The sequence below is a fragment of the Typopeltis vanoorti genome, chromosome 6 (genome assembly GCF_054136105.1).
Source record: "Typopeltis vanoorti isolate ZY-2024b chromosome 6, IOZ_Tvanoo_1.0, whole genome shotgun sequence".
NCBI lineage: Eukaryota > Metazoa > Arthropoda > Arachnida > Uropygi > Thelyphonidae > Typopeltis > Typopeltis vanoorti.
This window is the reverse complement of record NC_143554.1, coordinates 87,892,898-87,910,891: the sequence shown is the minus strand read 5'-3', so window position 1 is coordinate 87,910,891 and position 17,994 is coordinate 87,892,898. Positions and strand designations below refer to the sequence as shown.

Sequence of the window (17,994 nt, the reverse complement as noted above, 5' to 3'; positions counted from 1 at the left end):
TGATTTGGGTCTCCCACGATGAGTCTCAAGACTCCATGGAGATGCTGTAAAAAATAATAATAATAAAAAAAATTTCAGTCAGTCACTGCTTGTGGTTTAAATAGTCTTTGTGAAAAGCATAGGAATGATGGCTACCAGTATATAGAAAGATATACTGGGTGTTCAGGATAAATTTGACATATTTATAATTAATTATATTTTTCCGTAAGTTACATGTATTAACACACACTTCTCTTCATTTAAAAGTTTGGACCCTTCTTCATTCATATACAAGATGTCAGAAAGGATGGATAGCTGGAACCCACCTGAATCATGGAAGAGAATAACTTGTATCATGATGATTCGTGCCCGCCATCAAAATAAGGATATTACGACTGCTGCCCAATGCTCCCTGAATACAGTAAAAACAATCAGGCATGAACTAGAGACTTGCAATGGTGACTACGAGGATGTAGCAAGAAGAAAGATCCCTAGCAGACGATCTGATTGCGTTCGTACAGCAGAATTCCTCGCAAATCTGCAGGAACAGGTGTTGAAGAACCCTGGCATTGGAATTCGGGCTTTGTTCGTGGAGTTGCTAACTGTAGTCAAGCCCTGGATAACAAGGGTAGCCAATGGTAGGCCGTATGTATGGCAGCAGGATTCGGCCCCTTGCCACACCTCTGGGAAAAGTCAAAAATGGTTGTCTGAAAATTTCTACGACTTCACCAGTCCAAATGTTTGGCCTCCAAACTCCCCAGACCTTAACCCCATGGATTATTTTGTATGGGGCGCAGTTGAAAAAGACACCAATCGCACTTCCAGTAATACAAAAGCCCAGTTAATGGATAAAATTAAAACAGTTTTTGCGGCCCTTCCCAGGGAGACTGTAGCATCAGCTTGTTCGAGGTTCCGAAGCAGAATTGAAGCTGTGATCGATGCTAATGGTGGTTATTTTGAGTAAATCTTGTTGATAGTATTGTAATTAACTCTGCCTGTAATGTTTTTTTGTCAATTCATTAAATTTAATAGATACAAAGAAGATTTTCTTTTTCCTTATGAAACTGTCAAATTTATCCCGAACACCCTGTATATATATATATATATAGGGAGAAAAGTAGAGTTTAAGAGATTCAGGATAACCAACTAGGTGCTTTTAGGATTCTATCCTTGGACTATTTCTATTACTAATGACAAAATAGAAAAGCATGAGAGAAGGTAAATTATTTGTTCTTAATGCTGAATTGGATAAGGTGATAAGTAATGATTCTGAATAAGAGGTTCCTGCAAAATGATTTAAATAAAACAATTGTCGGAGTTGGTGTGGTGGTTGTGAACACTAATGAATTTGAGCAGTTAGAAAAAAAAAGTTAGTATTCTGTCTAGCCTGGTGTATGAGAAGAATGAATGATGAATGGCATGATGGCTGAACTGTGCAAGGCAAAACATATGCAGCTTTGAATGTACAGAGTGAATTTGAAGTGGTTTAATAGAAGTGAAAGAGAGAGAGGGAGAGAGAGAGAGAGAGGCTACATTTCAGTGGGCCTAGTGTTTAATATTTGAATGGGTTTGGTACATGTTGGTTGCATGAGAGATAGAGAGAGAGCTAAGAAATATGTGAGACCATTTGATAAGACATGAGGAAAGTTAATACAAAGAACAAGAAAGTAATTATGAGGAGATATAGTAAAATTTGGAGGGTAAGAAACTGGCGAGCAATAAAGAGGAGTATGTAAGTAGTGTGAGGTGTGTACAAAGTTCAGTACCAGTGTAGAGGAAGATGGAGCAAGTGGGATGACCTCAGACAGAGTGGAATCAATCATATATGGGGAAGTGCCAAATTATGTGGAAAGAGAAGGTGTGGTAACATAGCATAAGCATGACTGCTAATGGATCATCAAATAGACTGTTATATTTGGTGTACAAATACAAGAGGTACCAGAAATAAGGATGATGAGTTTATGACATTAATTGAGTCTTTGTCAAAAGGAGATAGAGTACAGCAATATCTATAACTCAAGACATCAAATAATCAACATGTAATATTAACTGAATGACTAGAATCTTGTTGTTTTATGGACAATTTGTAATTTCCGTGATTCGTGTTATTTATATTGTAATTTTGAACAGCCAGACAGTAGTATTCTTTAACCTGGGCTGTTAAGTTAATGCTTTTACACACACACACACACACACACACACACACACACACACACACACACACACACACACACACACACACACACTGCTGAATACTAGAGATCATTTGATAATTACTACAATAGGATACTAGATGACATTCTAGTGTCTTATTGCAGTAATTATCAAGTGATCAGGTTTAAAAGTATCTAAAAATAATTGGTGATTCTCCTCACATTGTCACCACTGGGAAATGAATTAAAGGAGTGAGGTTCATCCTGAAATCCTCTAAGAAAAGAACGGACACTTATGGGCAGTCCACAGTCCTATTTATGGGTTACAAATGATTGGACACTTAATGTTTAGATTAATGCTAGACTGTAAAAATCCATGGTACTTGATTTTGATCTATCATTTTCATCCATTAGCATCATCTTTCTGTAATTATCTTTTCTTCTGCTTGCCACACATTGAAAGAATGCTAATGTTTTTGTTGACTTGATTGGTTAATTTTTGCTCATTCTGCACTTTTTTTTTTGCTGTCTTTAATAAGTCATCTTCCTCACTTGCTATTTTTATCCCTCATGCAACTGATTATAATCAGTTGCATGAGGTATACATAATGATAATTATCATTATGTATCTTGTGCTGCTTTCACGGTGCATTCTTCCAGAACATATGCTTAATTCTCTTCATTCATCCATTTTACCTACCTTATTTAGCCTAAATGTTTGGAAATTTCTGGAATATATCCAGACTTTATTGTTGTTAAATAGCCTTTGATTGGTGCCCAAGCAGCATTTATCTCCTTTCCTCTCATCATTCCATGCTAGAGTTCCAAGCTTGCTCCTAAGCTTTTCATAATTACCAGCCTTATAGTTCCACATATCCTTTTCTTACAGAACAGAAGCCTATATATGGTGGGATTGTTCACAATTGCATCCTTTGATGAGATGATTAGATCTTATTCTCAACAACCCTTGTGTGCCTTCCATTACATGCTTCCTAAGATAGTTGTTCCTCAAAAATTCAAATTTATTTTCCTTATTTCCAATTGTCATCTGTATTACCATAATTAATAAAAAAATATCCATAATGATCACTTTTCTCTTATTCGCTAAGCCAATCTGTCTATAAATTTCATTGTTACCACTATCTATATTCTCTGGCCTGCAGCAACATCCGACTAAATATATCTTCCCCTCACATCATACTGCATCTTCACCTTTTATGGACATAATTCCTATGCTATCTTCAATAGCACTCCCCCCCCACCCCATCTTCTTGGCTTTCCTATCTTCACAAACAACATCATACAGTACTATCCCCTTTTCTATTTCCGTCAGATATAATTTTTGGCCAACCATGTTTCACTCATTTCAACAATTTTTGGGTGAATAAACTTACTCAGTGCAACAATTTCATCTCCCTTATTTCTGATGATCTTGGCATTTGTAAGTAAACATAACAATTTATTTTTAGGCCAATAATAATAGTCACACGTGATCACTGTACCATGTCTTTTCTCCCCCCCCTTTTTTTTTACTTCTTACCTTGCTTACTTTTACTTAACTTTCTTTTAATGTACATTTGAAAATTACAAAAGCCTCAGATATGGCTTCTCCACAAATCTCCATGCTTGCGCTGTTTACCTTTATCACCATTTACTCTTTATTATACTTTACATTCATATATCTTCTCAGACTCAATTACTCCCCTTACATCTCAAGCCATCCCATTCCTTAACTAACCATCAATATACATGAATGGACGATGACAAAACAGACAAGAAGGGCAGATAAAAACAACTCTTATAGGTGGTTTATGTATTTTGCAAAATAAGTGGTTTCGTGGAGTAATTAGAATGATCATGGTGCAGGAAGTTATTCGGCCTGGTTGGTCGAGTGGTTAGTATATCTGCTCTCCAGGCAAAAGGCTGTGGGTTCAAATCCCGTCCTGGGCATGGATGTTTGTGATTGTTTGTAAAAGTACTAGTGATGGTAGTCCACAGTAGATGCCGTTGGTGGAGTAGTGAGACGAAGAGTTATAGAGAGGATACCCTCCCTCGATGAGTCTTTGGACTCCCTGGAGGTGTGGTGTAATAATAATAATAAATCTAAAACTATGCCTAGCAGTTATTTTAGATTAGGCCTTAAATATTCAATGATGTATATTTAAATTAATTCTATGTTCTCAATGCATAATTTTCATAATTTGTTCTTTGTCCATTAGTGCAACAGTAGAGAGGTAAAATATTTCATTTAAAGCTTGTAAAATTTTTCAGAGTGATTCAAATTCCTTACTCATTATCTCTCTCTCTCTCCACTTTTAAAATATCTCTTTTGTCTTGTAGCATAGGCTCCTGTGGAGATAGGATATTCTAGAAATATTTTATCTGGTATTAAACCACAAACAAAGAAGTGAAATAGAAACTATGTTTTTTTTTTTACTAGTTTCATGAAATACTTTGTTTCACTTAATCAGGAAATAGCATGATAAACTAAAATAATAGATAGCAAGTAATAACAATTAACATCTCTTTTGAATATCTGAAAATGTTTAAAATATGAAAGTATGTATTCACTATTACACTGGCTGCTGGTTCATGGGGTTGCAAAGGGAGATGTAAATGGCAAGTTAGCACCATGAGCTCAGCAAGTACTTATTATTGGAGATTAACTATGGGGACAGGCCATGCCAGATGTGCTACCATGATGTACAATTGGGGCCTGCATCAATCCCCAACAAGTGACTGTGGTGCTGATCAATAAACCATCAATCATTATTCAGGACTGCCCACTGCAAAGTTTTCATAGCAAATTGATTGACCTGTTCCAGGCTACTCTGGATGCAATCCAATGGATTAGAGACAACGACAATTTGAACTTAAATTTGTGATTTTTAGCATATAATTTTAGTACACACACACATATATATTCACTTTTTCTATTTTTATCTTTCTTTTTGCACAAACCCAACTGTATGAAATGTATGTATGGGGGACATAGACTAGAATGAGAAAAGGACATCAAAGGAGAGTAGGAAGGAAATGGGATTAATGCAGCCATTGAGAGATAATTAAATAAAACACCATGTGATAGAATGTCTGAAGATTTGAGTGTGCTGGATATAGTATCAGAGAATTTGTCCAGAAAATAAAGGTAACCACTTTATCCCCCAACTGGGAAGAATCATGCAGCCTTGGCTTGGGAAGTGACTTAGCATGTGGAATTTTCAGTTAAGAGGTAAATGCAGATACATTTACCCCTTTAGGATAAGGAAACTAAATCAGATAGGAGTCAAATCAGGGGTTGGCAATCTTTTCAGACCTATCGGGCCACATTCAACATTTATTTTTAATAATCGGGCTGCAAGCGTTTAATTAAGAGAAAATAATCAGTGAAAAAAATACTTATCAATATTTTATTATATCAATCTTAAAAACACACAGAAATATTTAAAGCACAAGAGGTGAAACAAGCATGAAAATTATTATTATTATTATTATTATTATTATTACGGGTATCTCCATGGAGTCAGTAGACTCATCGCGGGAGACCCAAGCTAGCAAAACAATATCTGTCATATCTCTTCTTGAATTCATTTACAGATGAAGAGCTCACAACAAAGTCAGGCAATGAATTCCACTCATTCACCACCCTCCAGGCAAAAAACCTTGTTCTGACACCTTTGTTAACCACACTCTTCTTTAATTTCCAGAGATGACCTCTTGTTCTTCCATCACTATCACACAGCTGAAACATTTCCCCTGCATCAATCCTATAAAAACCTTTTAGTAATTTGAATGTTTCTATCATATCCCCTCTTCTTCGCCTATCAACCAATCTCTGCAATCCACAAGCTCTCAATCTATCAATGTAGGGAGCATTTTTTATATCACTCACCAACTTGGTCACTCTTCTCTGAACCCTCTCCACAGCCTCCTCATCTCCAAGGAATCCAGGTGACCAGACCTGAGCACAGTAATCCAAATGTGGAAGTATCAATGCTTTATAAAGGGGAATAATAACCTCTTTATCTCTGGATGTCAGTGTGTTCCTCAACAACCAAGTAATCCTATGTGCAATCTTGGACACCTTAGCAATGTGTCCTCTGAACTTCATCTCCTTATCTACCAATACCCCTAAGTCCCTAGCCTCATCAATCTCTTGGAGTACCTTTCCATCGATGTAGTACACAGCTGGTAATCTTTTAATCCCAAAATGCAAGACTTTACACTTTTCCACATTGAACTGACATCCATTTTCTTTTGCCCATTTTACCAGCTTATTTAAATCCTCCTGCAAACTTTCAACATCAGCTTGATTTTTTATTGCACTACACAACTTTGCATCATCAGCAAACAACTGAATATCTCCCTTTAAGCCGTTTCCTATATCATTTATATACAAATTAAACAACATTGGCCCAAGCACAGAGCCGTGAGGCACACCACTGGTCACCTGCCTCATTCTGGACTCGGCTCCTCCATACACCACCTTATGGTATCTCTCCCTGAGCCATTCTCCTATCCATATCACCAATTTAATATCCATTCCCATCTGCTCCAATTAGTGTTCTATGGGGTATCCTGTCAAAAGCCTTAGCAAAATCCAGAAGTACCACTGTGTAGCCAGTTCCTTTGTCCAACTCTGATGTTATTCTATTATGGATAGTTAATAGATTGCTAAGGCAGGATCTACCTTTAACAAAACCATGTTGGCCTCTATAGAGTATCATATCCTGATCCACCCATTCTTGAATTTTGTCTTTAACCAACTTTTCCAATACTTTTACCACTACTCCTGAGATGGTGATTGGTCAATGAAAAATTATCATGTAAAAACAAAGTAATATAGTTTATAAATCACAATATGTGTGTCTCCCTGCTTGATGCAACTTTTGTGATTGTTTTCCCATAGCCAAATTATCTATATCCACTTTATAACCTGAGATGCAAATTTTTATCAGTCAGTTGAGAAGTAAATTTTTTTTTTTTTTAAAACTCATGGCAGAAAATGCTTCTTTGCAAATGTATGTGCTTCCAAATGCAACTATCACCTTCTTTGTGAAACTGATTAATCCTTCAAATTTTTTTTTGGTAAGCATTGATAAAATGTTTGGATATTTTCTAACGAAAATGCGTTCTTTAATGTTTCATTGTGTTGTAATTCCAAGACTTCCATCTGTAGTTAGTTTGGTACATCATCAATATCGACATTAAAAGGGTTCAAAAATAATCATATTTTGATGAAAATTCCAATTGTAAATCATCAATAATACCAACAAAAGTTTCCTTTTGTGTTTGCTATCCAACTGTAGATGCAGATTTGCAACTTATATAATGATGTAGATTTTCTTCCATCATATGTTTCTTCAACAGACATAGTTTGCCTTCAAAAGCTTTTATGTCCGAAAACAGTTCTGCTAATTTACCTTGGCCCTGCAGGTTCAAATTAAGTTCATTAAGGTACATTGTAATATCTACCATAAATGCAAGAGACACAATCTATTTTTTATCCGATAGTTGCGGGACAGCATTTTCATGTTCCATCATGAAAATATCTATTTCTTCAAGTAAATTAAAAAATCTTTCTAGCACAGAACCTCTACTTAACCATCTAACACCTGAGTAGTAGATAATATCCTTATACTCAGATTCTATTTCTATCAAGAATTCTTGAAATTGGTGGTGTTTCAGACCTTTGCATCGGATTTACAGTTGATATCACAATGTCCATAACATCTTTCATTGATGATAAAATTGTGCAACAAAGTGTTTCCTGATGAACGATGCAAAAAAAAAATTCTGTAATTCCACACAAATTTGACCTACCACACCAGTGTTAGAGCTACACATATTTCTTCCACCATTGGTTGTCACACTTTTTAATTTTTTCCGGTCCAATTCTAAAGAATCAATAGTTTCTTTTACTTTTATGAACAAATCATTGCCGGTTGTACCTTTTAAACTACACAAACTGGTTAATTCTTCATGAACATTAAAGTCACTATTGATGCCCTGAATAAATATCATTAACTGCACAGTATCTGTTACTTTCATACAATATCAGTACTTTCACCATTGCAAGAGCATAACATAACAATCAAATGATTTTGCTTTAAATTTAAGCTGCTCAAATAAATTGGTACCAATTTCTTCTACTCACCTTGTACAAGTCCTGGCAGATAAACTAATATTTTGAAACGTCTTCTGTTCTAGGAATATTTGTTCAATTACAACCAATAAACATTGTTTAATAAATTCTGAATCTGTATAAGGCCTTCCTTCTTTCACAATCAGTTCCACTAGCATGAACAAATGATTCATTATGAATACTTTGCTTCTTAAATATGTTTTGCTGAGCAGCCAAAGAAGTTTGTAATTTATTAATTTGATTTTTTCTAAGTTCTCAGTTCAAATCCTTGTACTGGCTTTCATGTTCATTCTCGTAACGATGTCTGATATTATATTCTTTCATAATAGCAACACTTTCATGACAAATAAGACAAAGGGGTTAACCCACATTTTCAATAAAGAAGTACTTGCTGTTCCATTCATCATTGAACCTTCTTCCTTCATCTGCAATTTCACATTTTCTTGAACCCATTTTTGAAATTATTTTTAACAAATATATAAATTCTGAATGCTGGCCTGGTTGGCTGAGTGTTAGTGTATCCGCTCTCCAGCCAAAAGCTGCTAGTTCAAATCCAGCCATGGGCATGGATGCTTGTGATTGTCTGTGAAAATAATTAGTGGTGGTTGGCGGTAGATGGCGTTGGTGTAGTTAGTGAATTGAGTAGTGGAGACAGCTGTGGAGTAGGTGCCCTCCCTCGATGAGTCATTGGACTCCCTGAGGTGTCACATAATAATTTATAATTGAATTATTTATCCATCAAATATGCTATTCCCATTCCTCTTTTGTTCCATTTATCTCTGCCATCTGAAAAAGCTCTTCCCAACATTAATCAATTCCTTCTCTCTTAATCTCCAACCACACATGACGTCAAGTGCCACAGTTTTGCCAGTGCTTTTTATTTATTTATTTTGGTGGTGGTGATATACAACAATGGGGTGTATCAGCACTTTTATTAAGTGACATGCAGATGTGGTGTACTTAGAACAGTGTTTCTCAAAGTGTGGTACATGTACCCCTGGGGTATGCGAAAAGTCTTCTGGGGGTACGTGGCAATTTTCAGCTATGCATCATTAACACACGGAATCATTATATTTCTCAACAAATAGTGCAATTAGAGACAACTGAGATAAAAACAGCACTAACTAATGAATTACTTCTCCCCTCCAACAGAAATTGCTGTATAGACTCAAGCAAAACCTTATGTTGCCGGTGCAACATATGGTTTTGCTTGACACCACCCCCATTGTGAACGTGTTAAAACTAAGAAATATATACCAATATAGTGAGTGTGTTTCAGATATTATGGAATCCAGTTGAAGAGAATTTAGCATTTCAACTCAACTGTTGAAATGCTAATTTGTCTTTGGTTTGTGCAATCTTTTGTTAATACCACACAAATCATATGCACTTCTTCATAGCTACTCTACATATCTCAAGTCTTGTAAATTACTGATTTACAAGACTAGGTAATTTTTGCTTGAAATAATGGGAAAGAAGATGAAGCTATTTGGGTAGATGACTTTGACGATGTACACAAGGAAACTGTTCTTGATGCCAAAAGTAACGATAGCGAGAAGGAACTTCTTGGTAAGTCGCACCATTTTCAGTTTTTTTCTGAGAACTTTAGTTTCTAAAAATCCCCGCATATATCTCACACCATAATATTTTAGCTTTAATTTTGGGGAAAAAGTGCGAGTTATATTCAAGTAAATACATTAATATTTTTAGCTTTCAAATTCTTAAGTATGGATCATTGGTTAAAGATTGGATTTATAAAACCCACAAAAGAGGGCAATATAGCAAATACAAGCAGCTGTAAGCAACAAGAAAACATTGATATTGCATCTGGATCAAACGAAATTGATAAGGGTGTGTCGTCTGACAGCTCTAGAGAACCAACTAGGAAGAAGATGAAAAATCTTCGTAAGTATGATATGAATTACTTGAAATGTAGATTTTCATGGATGGGAAATGAAGAGGAATCTATTCCAAATAAATCATATTTTTTGTTTACATGAACATATAAATTCAAATAAAATAGACATTTACAATGAAATATACTTTATTTATTTACTATATGATAAGGGGGTACTTGGTAATAATGAAAATTTAAGAAGGGGTATGCAGATATCTGAAGTTTGACAAACACTGACTTAGAAAATTGCAATATTTGGTAATTTTTTACACTTTTACCTACTATGCAAATAAGCTTAATTATTTAATGAAATTTACATTTTTAACTATGCCTACTGTTAATATATTTGTTATATAAACTTTTTATTAAAAATTATTGTATACATTTTACTTATATTTTATATACTTGTTGAGATAAGTTTATGCTTAATAAACTGTGTTATATACTGAATTTGCTGTTCTTATTCCAAGAGCTTTACACTATAAAGTCAGTAAAGTCATTAAAAATGTCAGTAAATATTTTTTTAGTTTTCTTTTCATAACCTTTTAATTTTCAATTTTTTCTGCTAGCAAAGAGTACTGGTACTTATTGTTTTACACTGGATTTTGCATTGTGTGCAGGAGTGATTTCATATAAGTATGAAGAGAGAGCCTACAAAATAGCTTAAATAGATTGCCAGTTTGAACACAGTTTAATGTTGCAAAGTGTAGAGTTATGCACATTCTGATGAAAAAACTGCTATAAACTTATACACCTCTGAATCAAAAAAATTAGAATAATCAAAGAAAATGTGTTGAATGATTTGCAATTTTAATTTATTGCATTGAAAATAATTATTACCAAACACGAATTAGCATCATCTAAATCTACATACTAGATTATATAACCATGTAAACACATAAAAAAGTAATATAAATCATAAGAAAACTATTTGAAAACATTCACAAAATTAGAATAAGTTTTAGTAAGGTTCAAAATATTAGAATATTCCAAATTTTTCCGATCGGTTTTGAGGAGAGCATAAAAATAGCATATATTTCAGAAGCTGCGGGACTGACTCGTGTGAGGAATCATTTACATGTGGATTTCAGTTAATCATTTGCTAAACATGGGTTGAGTCAAATGAGTGACATATCGGAAGCTAAGAAGTTTTGCATGGTGTCTCTACACAAAGAAAGCCAAACTCAACAGTTTATGGCTAATGAATTGAAATGTTCTCAAACAAGCGTGAGTAGAGTATTGAGACAGTATTCTAATAACTGGAGTTTTCAAAATAATTGCTGCAATAGTGATTGAAAGGTAATAACTACATCAAGAAATGAGAGGAGATTGAAGAAGAAAAACTGCTTCCAAAGTGTAATGTATTTTCACAGGAGATGGAAAGAATTAGGTGTGAATGTGTCTAAATCTGTGACGTTGAGACGACTTTACAAATTGGGTTTTAAATCATGCATGCCTAAGATGAAGCTGCTTATGACTTCTAAGCAAAAGGCAGCTAGAGCACAATGGTATAAGCAAAGACTGTTGTGAGGGTAAAGGGTACTGTAAAAAGATACTTTTTAGCGATAAAAGTATGTTTTGTGTGTCGCATAGTCATCAAGGGATACGTGTTTAGCGTCTTAAGCAAGAAGCATTTGATAAAGAATGCATGAAAAACATTTGGTGAAATTTGCAGCCTCCATCATGGTATGGTGGTTGTATGAATGCAGAGGGTCCAGGTAGGCTGTGTATTGCATATTGACATCGGAAGATTTATGTGATGGTGATTTCTTTTTTCAGCAAGATTCAGCTTCTTCTCATACTTCTAAGACCACTAATAGATGGCTCAAAGGAAGGCAAATAAATGTAATTTCTTGGTCAGCAAAAACTCACCAGATTTAAATCCCATTGAGAATTTGTGGGGAAATATAAAGAAACATCTTCAAGAAGTTGTCCCAAGAGACAAAAATGAACTTGTTCCTAGTCTGCAGACCATATGGGCGCGTTTTGATAAAAAAAAGACTGAACCACTAGTAAATAATATGCCCAACCATTTACAAAAATGTCATAAAAGTTAAGGGGGATGCAACAAAGTAGTATCCCTTTGACTGTAATTTTTGTGCATTTATTTTTGCATCATTCTAATATTTTGAACCACGTTAAAAATTATTCTAATTTTATGATTGTTTTCAAATAACAGTTTTCTTATATTTGCTAAAATAAACAGCCAAAAGGCTTCATATAGGAAAACCTATTACCAAATATGAATGATTCTCATTCATATTTGGTAATAATTATTTTCTATGCAATAAATTAGAATTGCAAATCATTCAACACATTTTCTTTGATTATTGTAATTTTTTGATTTGAAGGTGTAGCATATTGTGAACTGGACTACTGAAAAGAGCTAGGAAATTGTGGATAATGATGGACAGAAAGAATTTTGAAGTTCAAAGGGCATAAGTTGACAAATTGGTAAGACAGATCAAAAGAGCATTTGGATGCTGAAAAACAGACTGATAAGACAAGTTACTATTATCCTTCTTTATCAGACTTTGATATGATAACATCTCAACTGTTGTGACAGATTTGGGTGCCTGAGCTTCCTGGGGGATAAGGAAGCAGCATAATGGATCCAAAGAAGAGTGACCAAAATGGTGAATGATTTGTAGAATGCCTATGATGATAGAATGAAAGACTGTGGGTTGCCAGTTTTAGTTATTACGCAGAAAAGAGAGGATATAATAGAAAATATAACAGATGATAGGAAAATGATAATGTATATGACAGTAATATAATATATGATAATAAATAATCATTCCTGATTTACACTCATATGTAGACTCACACTTTACCTTTGGAATTTGAAACCAAATCCAGTGGAATAGGGTGGTTTATTTTTTATTCTTGTAGTGTCCTATATCCATATATTGTATGTGCTCTTCTGGCCAGTTTGCCTGTTTTGATGGACAAAAAACCATCAAAACATTGTTTCCAGGAGGGGAAAAACTTTCCACCCTCATATGAGACTTATCATTTGATTGAAAACACTTTTCAGTCAAATTTCAAGAAAGGTTTCCCACATCACAGACAAGATTAGAACCTGGATCTTCCCAACTAAAGGGCTCGTCTAATCCAACAGAGCTATGGAGTCTTATAATTATGATAGAAAATTTAAAATAGAAATTAGAAGTTACAAGAGCCTCCATAGCTCAGTTGGTATAAACAAAGTCCTTTAGTTGGAAAGACCTGGATCTGAATCCCTTGTAGGACATGAAGAAACTTTATCACAACTTTTCAACCAAAGGTGAGATAGCTGGAAGTGGCAGGGTTTTTCCTCCTGGAAACTCAGGTTTTTCATCTTGCAAAACAAGCCAGAAGAACACACACAATTTATAGCCGTAGCAGATAATGCAGATATGAAATGAACTGTCTTATCATATGCAGTATCAGGTTTCTAGAAGCCAGGTTGCTTTTCTGTGGTTATTACTTATCCAGGTCATTGAGTCTAATACAAAAGAGAAGATGGGAGTTACTAGTGGCATTTTTTAAGATTGATCATAAATGAAATTTTTTAATATAAGAAAAGCGTGAAGACCTCTTGTAAGTTATTTAACAGTATTTATCAAGGACATGAAGACTAGTTTTATCTTGGAGAGTGGGGAATGAAAAGAATGGAGCCAAAGGGAGTCATGAGTACTTTTATAGTGAGTGAATTTAAGAAGTATGATAACTATTGTATAAACGATATTGTTAATCGGGTCCTCAGACTCCAAGAAAGTGTTCTCTTTCATTTATTTATAGTCTGTATTATGTTCATAAACTGGTAGAATCTATTCATTAACACTTTCTGGTTATCTTGCCCTTCTCATCCTCATAAAGGGAAAGCAAAACAGCCATACCATTAATAACACATTTTACTAACCTGTTTCAAATGCACCTTTGGTTTATTTTCTTTACATTGTGATATAGCATTTACAAGAATCTGAAAAATAAATAATAAATATAATTCAAAGCATTAGATATATATAAGTTCTGCCTTAAATTATTAAAACTTTTATAAAAACAACTACACAAATAATCTGAGAGTGAGAGAGATTCATTATTATTACTATCATTATCATACCAAGCCTTAAATGCATTCACAACTCATAACTCTTTCAAGCAGCCATCATTCCAACCATCCACCACTCTCTATGCAAAATCCCCCCCCCCCACTTATGCCTTCCACAATCCCTGAAAGCTTATACAGCTTCCAGGGATTGTTCTTGTATGGGAAGACAAGGGAGTAAAAGTACTCCCTTGTCTTCCCATTCTATGAAAAACATTATCCACCTAAATCAAGTAATAATCCCTTACCAGCTGCTTATGTGTCAATCATATTCTCTGTCCCTCCTATCCACCAGACTCTGCAAATTACATTTGTTCAATCTGTCTTTATACTCAACATTACAGAGACCAGCAACCACCTTAGTCAATCATCTCTTGATTCTTTCCAATATCTCTTCATCCTTTTGAAAACCAGGCGACCAAATCTGCACACAATACGTGAGGTGATTTCTGCATATGTTCTCTGCATCACTGTGCTGGATCACAATTTTAGAATTGTGTCCTGAAACTTCGGGTCCTTGTCTACCATCACCCTAGATCCTTGTCTCCTTTAAGACTTCCCCACCAACTGCATACTCTGCCTTCAATCTCTGCTTCCCAAGATTCATGTTGCCTATTAATCCAGTCAGTCCCTATAACTGTCGACGTTATTATTATTATTGCACCTCCGTGGAGACTGTGGGAGGTTCATTCAACTGACAACATATTTATCATACCAAATCTTAAAATCTTTAAAACTCCTTGAATTAACAACACATTCTGGAATGTGTTCCATTCACTGACAGTTTTCCATGTAAAAAATCTGCTCCTCATACCCCTCCTCACCATACTTTTACACAACTTCCAGGAATGACCTCTGGTTCTTTCCCTCTCACCTTCTGCTCTTTTTATAATCCCCTCTGGATTAATCTGATAAAATCCTTTCACTAACTTAAATGTCACTATCATATCACCTCTCTTCCTCCTATCCACCAAACTCTGCAATCCACATTTCTTCAACCTCTCTCCATAGTCAGCATTCCAAACTCCTGATATTGTCTTAGTCACTCATCTTTGAACTCTCTCCATCCTCTCCACATCACATGGAAAACTAGGTGACTAGATCTGAGCACAATAGTCTAAGTGTGGTCTGACTAGTACCTTATACAGTGCACAATCACTTCCTTATCCTTGCATGTTAAGAGTACTTCTTAGCATAGCAACACTAGCAATATGCCCCGCAAACTTCAGTCTACTATCAACCATCACTCCCAAATCTCTAATATCATCCACTTCCTGCAGTACGGCACCATCGATATAGTACACAGCCTTATATTTCTGCACTCCAAAATGCAACACCTTGCACTTATTGATATTAAAACTACAACCCCACTCTTTTGTCCAAGCAAAAAGTCTATTCAAATCATGAAGGGATTTAATATCAGCAGTGCAACTTATAGTTCTTCCCAACTTTGCATCATCAGCAGATAACTGAAGATCCCCAGTTAGTCCACATGATATATCATTTACGAACAAGTTAAACAGCAGGGGGGGGGCAAGAACAGAACCCTGGGACATGCCACTGGTTACCCTCCTTTTTTGAGACACTGCTTCATCATACACAAATTTCTGGTATCATTCAAAGAGCAAATTTCTGATCCATCTAACCAATATACTAGCTATTCCCATCCTCTGCAGCTTGTTCAACTTACCAACATATGGTAACCTATCAAATGCTTTTGCAAAGTCCAAGAATATCACTATATATGTACGTTAAAGATACCAAGAAATTTTATACTTGGTTTTAATCCTTTTCCAAGTAAGCAAAACAAAGTTTTGCATGAAATATATTCACAAACTTTCTAGATCACTGTATGTGATTTTCCCTTATCTAACACACTCGTTATTACCTTATGCAAATAAAATGCAAATAAATTGCTGAAACAAGACCTACCCTTTACAAATCCGTGCTAACTATCATAAAGAATGCTATGTCTATCAACCCAATCTTGTATTCTATTCCTAATCAATCTTTTCAGCACCTTAACTACAACTGCAGTTATACAGACTGGTCTATAATTGGAAACTTTTGTCCTAGAACCATGCTTGTGGAGTCTTACTATTTTCCTTCTTTTCACTCCTTAGGAACCCTATACCCACTGCAAAACTTTCATTAAATAACCAGGTCGAGAGTTACGCTAACTGTTGTGCACATTCCTTAAGAATACATGGTGATCATCCATTTCCCACAACTTTATTAACATCTAACCCAATCAACACTTGATACACCTCTGATTCTTTCATTTCCAATTCTCCCAATGCTTGCCTCCCTTCCATATATTGCACTGCATCATTTACACCAGTATGGTATACACTGATAAAGTACTAGTTCAGTAATTCCACTATATCCTTTGCACAACTGTTATTCTGCTGCCATAACTATCCAGGTGGCAACCTGCCATAATCTTTCTCTTGCTTGCCATATAGCAGAAAAATTCCCTTGAGTTAACCTTAGCCTGACCAGCCAATCTCCTCTCATACTACACCTTTTCTTTCTTTACCCTTCTCCTTACCTTCCTAGCCAGTGCTTTATACTCTTCATGGATCCGATCACTATCAACTATCTTGTATCTTCTCTATAGCATTTTCTTTTCCAACACAGCTTGCTTGATTTTACTGCTCATCCATTTCATTCCTACTCTATTTATTCCCTTAAACCTTGGTAAGCAATTATACATTGCTTGTGTCAGATACTGCATTGTGAATTTCCATGCATTGTCAACATCTTTTCTGCTCAGCTCATCTTCCCAATAGTGATGCTAACTAACTACAGAGCTTCCAATAATCACCTTCTTTATATTTCCATGTACATCCATTTTTAGCAGCAACCTTTTCTTGCTCACCACTTCCCAAACAAGTACCTCATGATCACTCTCACCAACTGGCAGCAGTGTCAACACCTCATTAACAATCTCGTAAAGTCATCACCAAATCAAAACATTAAAGCCTCTAGTTGCTTTAGTCACATGCTGCTTAAGATATTTATCTCTCAGAAATTCTATAAACTTGCTCTCCTTGTTCCTATACACTATCTCCTCCTTACAGTCTATATTCCTGTAATCAAAGTCTCCCATCAGGATCACCTTCTTTTTACATGCCCAACCAATTTGCCTAAACATTTCACAATCAGTAGTCTCTACATTCCTTGTCCTGTATAAGCATTCTATCAGATATACTAGCCTGTTAATCATGCCACACACCATATCTGTGCATGACAGTGCATGCACAGATTCAAAATTATGAAACTTGGAACTAACTTCACTATATAATAACAGAACAACTTTCTTTCCAAGTACAATATTTTTATTACAATAAGTGGATTTTTTTAGCATAACAAATTTTCTAGTGTTTTGATAATATGACAACATATTTTGTTAATAATGGCACACAATTTAAAAGTAGAAAAGGTAGCAAGGTTGTATATAGTAAAGGAAAAAAAAAAGGGGGGGGGTAAAAATACACATAAATCTACATGGTGTGCAAGAGGACAAAAATCACTAATAGACTACTTTATAGCAAATAAAAAAGCAATAAACATGTTCCTAGATCTTAAAGTTAAGAGAGGGCTAGAAATAGATACAGAGTATTATTTAGTGCAAGCAAAATCAAGGTTTCCGCCAAATTGGTTACAAAAAATACAAAAAAATAAAATAAAGAAACGAGAGAAACAAAATCTAATTACAAAGTAAGAC

General features: G+C 35.1%; 1 protein-coding gene across 2 annotated transcripts in view; it reads right to left on the bottom strand.

Annotated features, from left to right (window-relative positions):
* LOC150105673 (uncharacterized) overlaps nt 1-17,994 on the bottom strand; it is a 211,184-nt gene that overhangs the window by 43,808 nt on the left and 149,382 nt on the right. For both annotated transcript variants that reach the window (XM_090394995.1, XM_090394994.1), the window contains exon 10: nt 14,079-14,138. In XM_090394995.1, coding sequence (XP_090251121.1) covers nt 14,079-14,138 — 60 coding nt within the window. The remainder of the gene's footprint in view (nt 1-14,078; nt 14,139-17,994) is intronic.